Raw genomic sequence first — 10,128 nt, 5'->3', positions numbered from 1 at the left:
TTTTAATGCTAAGCCGAGGTTTGCAGCCCTGGCCCTAGATTCTCTCCCGAGCCTTGTCACGAACCACCGCACGTAAGTCCGTAATCCTGTTCTAAAAAAAAAGAAAAGAAAACCCACATAACCCTTTTCATGTCATTTGATTGATTTTCTAAGTATATTCACTTGGGCTTCGGTGATCTAATCTGCATCCCTCCTCATCTCGCTAACTGGAAAGTCTAGCGCGTTCCGGGACTACATAGCCCTGAGATCCGGGACTGGTAAAACATGGGCGTCCATGGGCTGAAGTGGGTTCAACGGGGTGAAACAGGGCATTCACTTTTTTTACCACTGGTGACCTCATCCTCAACAATAATTACTATTTCTTGAGAGTGATAAATGAGCAATTATCCCGGATGGAACACAGGGAGGAGACTGTTGTGCAGAAAGCATGGGAGTTGGTCTGACATCAAGTAGTGGCTTTGTGTTGTTGTCCTCAGACCAGTAGGCAGTGTTCATTACGAGTGGGCAAACTGCAAACGCATTGCAACGTACATCGCGAGTGAGCAATGTTTGTCCTCCGATAAAATTTAACTTTGCAACAGCATACTACAACTGTTATCTGAAGAACTTTAAACATAGGCACGCAAGCCATAGCTTAAAGCGTGTGGCCAAGGTCCAAAGCATGCGGTTACACGCTTCCACTGCTTCAGCGAGGCAGTAGAAGCTCGGGACGTCAAGACATGAACTTCACTTCCAGAGCTTCCGCAGGGACATGTTCTTCTCCGTGTCTTTCTTCATCACCTTTGCCACTGCCATCTCGAAGTCCTCCTGGGTAACATGCACCCTCCTCTCCCGGAGGGCAAACATTCCAGCTTCTGTGCAGACCGCCTGAACGACAAAAATGGAAGTCAGAATTAATTACTTCAAATCAACACAAGGTGCAACATACAAGTAGCAACATTATACACGCCACTGAAACACACGGCCATGCACCGAGGAACTACAACATCAGTGGCTTTGAGGCCATAAACATGTTTGTGATCCCAAGAAGAACACAAAGTCTTCTTATAACTTTTCTAGTACAAACAAAGTTGTTACGCTAGGTTCGATGTTATTTTGATTGCCTTATCACAAGAATATCTGGTGAACCTAGATTATCACAAGAATACCTGGTGAACCCAGACTGAACATTCTGCTTGAATTTTCAGCGGACCTGATTTTAGTGCAAACATTTTGATGTCACCATCGCAATAAAATCTGAACATCAGGACTACCTTACAAAAAACCTCATGTTAACACAGCCAACAAACTTCTTTAGGGTTTTAAATCCTAATTCTTGATCTCATACTGATGGCGATGTAACTAAATTGACAAAAATGGAACGGAACTCGGATGTGAATGTTCCAGATGCATCAGCTAGATAACGCTAGATGAGCATGTTCCTCAATTTTCAAGTCTCACATCATGAGCATGTGTGCATGATGCAATAGTCAGTTGGGATGACTAAAAAAGATGCCTGAATATAACTTTCTGCTTGCATGAACAGACAGGCAAACCAATATCACAAAAATTGAAATGTGAGGTAGCACATAGTTCGTCAGATGTGGGAGTATAGACTAAACAAACCTTTAGCTCAGCTCCTGAGGCCCCATTCATTTTTTCCGCAATCTTTTTCAGATCAATACCACGCATCAAGTTCATTCTTCTTGAATGAATCTTCAAGATATCAAAGCGTGACTGGAAGGGCAAAAGATTAAGCACACTGTCAACACAAGCAATCATGCAAAACCAGCAAGCACATAGGATAAGTTATGCAGAACATACATCTTCATTAGGATTTGGAAATTCAATCTTCCTGTCTATGCGACCAGGCCTCAGAAGGGCTTGATCCAAGATGTCTATTCTATTTGTTGCCATCAAAACCTGCAATTAAAACATTTAATGTGTCACAATGATGTTCCTTCCCCTTTGCATCTATGAATCAGCAATCCAGCAAACAGAAGCATAAGTAATGCGTACCTTAATTTTGTTTGATGCTTCAAAACCATCGAGTTGGTTTAGAAGCTCAAGCATAGTGCGCTGCACTTCGCTATCACCGTTGCCAGTTCCAGACTCCATTCTAGCAGACCCAATAGAGTCTATTTCGTCCATAAATATAATGGATGGTGCGTGTTCCCTGCAATAAGTTAACCAGATAACTAAACCCACATTGAGAATTTAAGAACAGAGAATGCATATGCGAAATTATGCTTCAAGTCACAAGCAACTAATGCTTCAGCTATAACAGAAAAAATTGTGGAAACATTTACTCAGCCTACCTGGCCATAACAAAGAGCTCACGAACCATTCGGGAGCCCTCACCAATATACTTTTGAACCAACTCAGAACCAGACACCCTGATGAAGGTGCAGTCCGTGTGATGAGCAACTGCACGTGCCAGCAATGTTTTCCCTGTGCCCGGAGGTCCATAAAGGAGGACACCCTGAAAATAAACAAGATTGAGCCTATTCCTCTCTATATATTAAAGTTTAGATCACTTAAGATAGTCTGATAAAAAGAACCTTTGGCTGGGCAATTCCAAGGCTCTCAAATAGCTCTGGATGTTTGATTGGAAGCTCGATGACCTGAAAGTTGAGTCCGCAAGTCAGAATGTGTATACTTTAATGCATTGATAGTTCATTGAAGTTCAACACAAACCTCTTTTATCTCTTTAATTTGCTGGTCAAGACCTCCAATCATATCATAAGTAGAATCAGGAACCTTCTCAACCTTCATGAGATTGACCAATGGATCAACTTTGCTTGGCAGGATCAGATGAAGCATATAGCTGTCATTTCGAAGAGCAACTCTTGTTGAAGGTGTGATCTTCGTAATATCGATGCTCTTATCAATATCCACAACATATTTGCCTTCTGGATGCACCTGAGCAATTGCATTTGAAAAGTTTATATCACTTTAATTACCAGAAACTTTAGAACTTCTGTTTAGAGCTCTCAGATCAAGATTCCAACAACAAGATGAAATTACAAAATAGCACATCCAATCAGTCACAGCTATAAACCCATTTATTCACAAAGACAAGATCTAGATCAGGAAGCTCTTCAGAGCTTGCCGCAAATCATATACAGAATTCCAGGAATTCTTAAACATTCCTATTGTGCAGAGTTGACTTTGAGAAAAGAAAGAATCTTCACTGGGTACTCAGTTAATCAAAAGTAGAAATAATTTGGGATCCATAATAACATAGTTTATCCAGACTGGACCTTGTATGCATTATGCCAAATTTTCAACAAAGGATTATCGTCCGTGGACATACAGAAATCTATAGCACAGACTATATGATAGATTGACACAACAAACAATATAAATACTGCTATGGTCGATGCCAATGCGTGCCAAGCATCTAAGACACAAGTCACATCATCCTTTTACTTATTAGTTCTTTACTTGATTTGAATGTGGAGGGAACATGAATATATGATGCATTCATTCATTAACATTGATCATGTGATGAACCTTTGTTCTTTATAAGCATATGCAGCTTTAGAAAGATCCTGAAGTCAACAATTTCCACATGTCAAGTGTCAACTGATCTTAAGAATTAATGCCAGTTTCCATAAGCTCGTTTTTAGGTTTTACATAATAAAGGAGGCAGCTTAGCACTCTTCCACTTATGAGCGAATCTGAATATAAGTGATAAAATTAACCTAAAGAGCACGGATAAGATCTTAGTCTTGAAACTTTGTTTTCCCGACAGCCAGAATAATTATAAGCAGAACATGACATGTGTAAGAAATACTAACAATAAAACAGGCAAAATTTACCTTCACCAGAACCTTTGATTTGCCCATGACCTTCACCACCTCACCAACATACGAGCCAGGCTCTTGAAGCAACTGCAGCTCTTCCCTGAGCATCCTAACTGCAAAATCAAAATTGCAACAACAAATTTAGAAAATGGTAAACAGAATATAAATACACACTGAAGGATGTGCTGCTCCTGAAACAGAAATCGGAGGAGTTCCATAAATCCTAAATATAAGATTCATGCTGCAACAATAAGCCGGTATTCCTATATTTACTGCTATACAGAATTCTGAAATGAAAAAATGGGGATACAGGATGATCACTAGATCAATTTCAAATTCCAAATGTTCAATTTGATATGAATTTAGTTTTCCATTCTTGGTACAATGTTCATGCGTTAGACAACGACCATAACACAGTTCTATCATGTCAAAGCAAGACATCATTGAATAATAATGAACAATTTCACGCATAAAGAAAGTGGTGTAAAACGTTCTCCTAACAACCTCAGAGTATTGCGATAGAACAACATTGAGAGGCAGAGCACACAAACAAAGTCAAGCAAATGACATCATGCACCTAAAACGCGCAGCTCACTAATATAATCGAGATCCAAACACAGTTAAACAACAGTTTAAGTTACCATGGACGAGATACCCACGATTAAAATTCAAAAACGAACCAGTTAAGCATCTAAGCAAGCGCAGTTAGAACAGAGCGTCATTCAATCTAACACACTAACCGACAGAACATCTTTCGCAGACCAGATAATTTGACAAAATTACTTCAGCATACGAATCACCGGGTCGGGGTAAACCATATCTTTGGCGGCGATTCACACACAGCGAAAGCTAGGGTTTCACTAAGGCGATCCCACACCAAACCGCGCGCGTGAGAGCCACATCGATTCAACTAGTGTTTGGGGGCGAGCGGGATCGAGCGAACGGTCTCACCTCGGGAGTTGAGGTCGTTGCGCTGGGCCTCGAGGCGGTTGAGGTTGTGGGTCTTCTGCCGGATCTGGAGCTGCAGGTCGTGGATGTGCTGCAGGTAGTACTGCCGCAGCCCCTCCCCTCCGCCGCCGCCCCGCCCCTTCCCCGCCGCCGCCGCCGCGGCCTCGTCGCCGGACGCCGCCGGCGTGGGCTTCGAGACGTCCATCGCCACCGTTGCCATCGCCGGCTCGGGTAGTAGATCGGACGGGTCGGAGTCGGGTTGAATTCTTGCGTTGGAAGAAAGGCTTCGGCCCGGGGTGCAGTGCAGGTGGGTTTTGCTTTGCTTGTTGGGTTGGCTCTGGTGCCTTGGGCGCTCGATTTATAGGGGAGGTCGCTCCGTGCGTCGAGAGGGAGTCGGTCACAACTCGGAATCGCGGCCAATCCTTCTTCTTTTTTCTTTTTTTAAGTACAGGTCCAATCTTAAAACCCTTTGGAACACAGGATCCTCGAAATGTAGGAATAGGAAATGCAGGATTAAAGTTGCCAACATCTTATTCCTATGGAATAAAAATCCGTAACAATTACTCACACAAAATGTTTAGATGCTTCATAGAAAATTTGGGAGTTAGATGTTCATTAGTAAGAGAGAGAAATGAGAGAAGATGCATTAGAACTTTCAAAGTAATTGAAAACATGAGGCTAGAGCTTATGATAGAATTCCTCCAAAATACAGATAAATCTTCCTATCCTATGAAATTCCTTTGCACCAATCCTATCATCCAAAGGGCAGTTATAGGATTTTTTTTTTTCCGTTGGATTTGATTCCTCCATAATTCCTTTGTTTTCTATTGAACGGAAAAGAATACTTAGGAGTAGAAAGAAGAAGAGCAAACTGCCAAACTTCATGCATATTATTGTGTCCAAAGTACCAATGAGACGATTTTGATGGTATAGATGAAGTGTATGGAACGAGTTCCTGTTGGAACAAAATCCTCGAAGCATGTATGAGAATATGATGAAATTGCTTCAAAGCTAGGACAAAATCCAAAATTGCTAGTTAGCAGTTGACTTTCGGCATAGATGGCATGCCATACGTGGTATCGGTGCATTTGTGTATACTGTACTGATTTTCGATAGAGATGGTACATATTGTTTTTTTAAATGAACAGGCATAAGATCTGCTTGTTTTATTAAATAAGTAGAAAAGGTTAAGATCGGCTAAAGTTTATAAAAAAGAGGCAAACTGCAAAGCAACCCTAAAAGGATAGAAAGATAGTTACATCGGCTCAGCCTGCGCTAAATGTTTTGTATCACTCATAGTCCATAGCCTAAACTCATTTTTAATCTTGACATATGTTGCGACCTAGGTTGAAAAAATGATACCCATTGTTACTTATAAACAGGAGCGTTACGATATTCCTTGTGGAGCATACTTAACTGGTTACTCCAGTCAAAACGACATAACTGAAACTCCACCTCTCTCATTTCTGCAATTTCAGAAAACAGCCGCGGTTGAAAGGAGGGGCACTAATCTCAAAGGTGAGGGTAGACGGGGGAGAGAATCGACGACCCCGGCGTGGCTTGCTCAATTTGGATTTCCCATTCTGCTTTGTTCCTTGCAGGAGAAGGAACCTTTCTTCTCCCTATAAATACACCAAAAATCACAACCGCACCCGACCACCTGCTGGAAGCGCCACCATGGCGGGGAAGAGGAGGAATGTGCACGCCTTGAGGTCCCTCCGTGACATCCAGGACCTGCTGGACATGTATGGGGCGAAGAGGCGCTGCATGGTCCAAGTCGTGGCTCTCTCCGGCATCCGCGACGCCACCTCCGCCCGGAACTTGCTGCGCCATCAGGCGGAGGAGATGGACTGGAACGTGCAGGGGATGGCGCACCTCAACGCCCTCGTCGTCGTCGACGGCTTGATCGGGGACTCTGCCGCACTGCTCGACGAGGCCATCCGCCACATGGAGGTCGCAGCAGCAGCCGCCGCCGCCCCCGACCCAGTGCTCGCCGCCCAGGGACGAGCGGCTGCTCTCCTCGGTGGCGACCTCGCCGAGCCTCTGGTCCCCGCCCTCACCAACGGCCGCCTCTCCACCTACGATGCAGCGACGGTCAACCTCGCCGAGCGTATGCTCGAGGTGGGAATGGGGCTTCGCGGCCAGGCGCTCGTCCCTGGCCCCGGCATCCTCGACCTCGCCGCCAGGGTGATCAACGACCTCTCGCCCACCGCCCGCCACTCCGGCATCGATGATCCCGCGACCATCAACGTCGCCCTCGACGACAGCTCCGGCATCGACGACCCAGGAACCATTGACCTCGCCCTCGATGACAGCCGTTCCGGCCCCGACGACCCTGCGACCATCGACCTCGCCCTCGACGACATAGAGAACGTCGATGTCGCCACCGCCACCTGCCTCGGCAGTGACGACCCTACCATGAAGCTCGCCGACCTCATGCTCGAGGCGGGAACGGGGCTTCGCAGCCAGGCCCTCGTCCCTGGCCCCGGCATCCTCGACCTCGCCGCCAGGGTGCTCCACGGTGAGAACCCCCGACACGTCGCCGATCACATGGTCCTCTCGCCCACCGCCCGCCGCTCCGACACCGAGGACCCCGCGAACATCGATTTCACCCTCGACGACAGCAGCTCCGGCACCGACGACCCCGCGGTCATCCTCCTCGCCCTCAACGACAGCCGCTCCAGCACCGACGACTCCGCGTCTACCGACCTCGCCCTCGACGACATAGCAACCGTCGATGTCACCCCCGCCACCTGCCTCGGCAGCGACGACCGCACCCCGACCATGAAGCTCGCCGACCTCATGCTCGAGGCGGCAACAGGTCACCGCGCCGAGGCCCTCCTCCCCGCCCCAGCCATCGTCGAACTCGCTGCCCGGGTTGTCGCCGACGAGAGCCCTCCACGCAACCTCACTCCGGCCACCAGCCTGCTCTTCACTCGGCTTCTCGACTCCGGAACTGCCCTTCGCCACCATCAGCTCGGCAGCGCATCCATCCAGCGGGCGGTGCAAAGTCTGGGCGCGCAAATGGAAGATTTGGCGGGTGCTGTGCTAACGGCGCGCCATCCACCACCGATGCTTCTTAGGTTTCTGCGCACGGTGAAGGCGGCGCTGGTGAGGGTTTGGGAGTTGAACGTTCCTCCGAACGAATTCCAGTTCATGTGATTTGGGGTGAAGATTTGGGGTGAATTTGAAGACGAATTCTTGGTTGTTAATTGCTTGTGAATTTTGGGGCGAATCGGTGCTTAAAATTGCTTGTGAATCGTTGTCAATTTGTGAGTCAGATATTGCATTTCCGAATCGGTGCTTAAAATTGCTTGTGAATTGTTGTCAATTTGTGAGTCAGATATTGCATTTTTGAATCGGTGCTTAAAATTGCTTGTGAATTGTTGTTAATTTGTGAGTCAGATATTGCATTTCCGAATTGGTGCTTAAAATTTCTTGTGAATTGTTGTCAAATTGTGAGTCAGATACGGCATTTCCGTTCGTACTCTGTGTGCCGCGTCCTCACATGGGTGACTAGTTAAACATCGTCAAATATTTTTTTTCTTTTTTGAAACGAAACATCGTGAAATATTGTTCTACATAAAACCCGTAGAATTCCCACATTTTCCAAACAGAGCCTTAGCTGCTAAGGGCAAGATCCAAAAGGTAACAGGTGATAATACTATTCATATATTCAGGCTCTAACATTACAGCAGAACATAAGGGAAAATTTGTTGCTGTCAAGTCAAGGCGACAACAGTTGCAACACTGTTGCGATGGCAACTACACATTCTAACTTCCAACTTGCTTACATTGGAGGTTTTCCCCAGTTCAACAACTATCCTGATCGTCATCAGTGAAGAAATCAAAGACATGAACCCACAGCCGACTCCACAGCGCATGGCATATTACAGCTCTTAACAAGTCCAAAGCTGCAGAATAGCCAGTTTTTTTTATAAGAAATGAATCGATACATTTCATAGCATTGCCAAGGTTAGAAATAGAAATATCTTACTGATTTGCATCCCAAAACTTCACACCTGAGCCATCAGTTATGGTGATGAACCGACCATCATGACTTGCATCTGCTAGGTGACAGGTGCCTTGGTTTCAAGTGTTCGGACAATTTTCCCGCTCCTTGCATCGCATAACCTATTAAGTGGCCAAACAAGTTGATCAAGCAGAATGAAGAATGCAATCTTAAATTATACACATGCTATGACAAGGTACTCGGTTAAAACATAATTCAGCTTACTGCTGTATAACATTATTCTAAGTAGAGTTCTACAAAAGTGCCGGGGAGTTTCTGGGAAACTTTTGGGGGCAAATATTTAATTTTATCAATTCAGATTCCTATATCCGGCTCACTGGAGTTCCCAATGCATGTGTCCAAATTGATTTGCATGTTAACACACTTTGGGCAGTAGCATGCTTCAGTTGCAGGCGCTGCAATTAAAAAGAGAAGAGGGAGTCCGGAAGGGAAACAGAGGGATTGAGAATTCCACTTATTCAGATTTGTAACAGATGAATCCAGAATGATGCTTTTGTGTTCGCATTTTACCACAGTACGACCCAATGAAAAATTCATATTCTGTCTGGGCCTTCGGGGTAACAGTGCATTATGTGTTTTGTTAACAACATCAATTCTACATGTCATTAGTAATCATAACGAGAAGAGTAGAAGCCGATAATTTTATTTGCAAATTTTATTCCCCCTTCTTTCACGTTGGGGTCCTCTATCGCGATGCTGACGGAGTACAAAAGCTAGAAAAATAATTTGGGTGTACGATACTAAAATAGTAGAATAAAATGTGTACAATATCTGATAGAAGCAACATAGTCACTAAAGTATTTCCTGAACCTAAATACATCCCCGCTTCGAAATGATCCCCCTATGCTTGTACAGTCTCAGCGCCTTGTGGCCTCGTGCTCTCACGTAGTCTGTTGAGTATGTGAGCGGGCCCAGCGAGATAACTATCCGTGAAGGTCGGCCGCTGGGAGCTGACATCACTTACTCCTCTTAGGTCCATTGCATGCCTATGGGAGGTGCGTCGCCTAACTGAGAGGACCCGGTCTTGTCTTGCATATGACTCAGGCAGAAAGTTGTAAAACTGAGGCACATGGTCGTGCTGTGGATCAAGCTCTTGGAGACTGAGTTTGCCGTGGATAGTGGTCAATATGATCCACTCGAATATCCACAATAAGTAGGCACTCAAGTTACAAGAAATGTCGTTGTTGCTCGCCGCATGGTGGTTGTAATCCGCCTATCAATTAAAAGTGTGTTAGATGTGGGAGTTAGTTGTCATCTATTGGAAGGGCAATATGTATGTGTCATCCGATATGGATGCCATCGTGGCCAATTCACCCAATCTGAGGGCTCGCCCACCTCCTATCGCCCGTTGGAAGGGCT

The 10,128-nt window shown here is 45.4% G+C and overlaps 1 protein-coding gene across 1 annotated transcript; it reads right to left on the bottom strand.

The window, feature by feature from the left end:
* Positions 1-539: 539 nt before the first annotated feature.
* LOC133922426 (26S proteasome regulatory subunit 8 homolog A-like) lies at positions 540-5,077 on the bottom strand. Its single transcript, XM_062367757.1, has 9 exons — positions 4,740-5,077; positions 3,804-3,901; positions 2,677-2,901; positions 2,541-2,603; positions 2,298-2,461; positions 1,999-2,155; positions 1,804-1,902; positions 1,606-1,716; positions 540-867 (listed from the first exon to the last, which is right to left on the bottom strand). Exons 1-9 carry the CDS (start codon positions 4,954-4,956, stop codon positions 727-729), a joined length of 1,275 nt encoding a protein of 424 aa, XP_062223741.1. The 5' UTR covers positions 4,957-5,077; the 3' UTR covers positions 540-726.
* Positions 5,078-10,128: the final 5,051 nt, after the last annotated feature.

This window comes from Phragmites australis, chromosome 6 (genome assembly GCF_958298935.1).
Source record: "Phragmites australis chromosome 6, lpPhrAust1.1, whole genome shotgun sequence".
In the NCBI taxonomy this organism is placed as follows: domain Eukaryota; kingdom Viridiplantae; phylum Streptophyta; class Magnoliopsida; order Poales; family Poaceae; genus Phragmites; species Phragmites australis.
Note: the sequence above shows the minus strand (reverse complement) of the source record. Positions and strands in the feature narration are given on the sequence as shown.

Excerpts from the sequence above, each read along its gene's own strand:
- LOC133922426 (XM_062367757.1), bottom strand. The coding sequence starts at position 4,956 with ATGGCAACGGTGGCGATGGACGTCTCGAAGCCCACGCCGGCGGCGTCC. Across the intron at positions 2,902-3,803 it reads AATCAAAGGTTCTGGTGAAG|GTGCATCCAGAAGGCAAATA; the intron begins GTAAATTTTGCC and ends GCAATTGCTCAG. Across the intron at positions 1,717-1,803 it reads TTCCAAATCCTAATGAAGAT|TCACGCTTTGATATCTTGAA; the intron begins GTATGTTCTGCA and ends TTGCCCTTCCAG.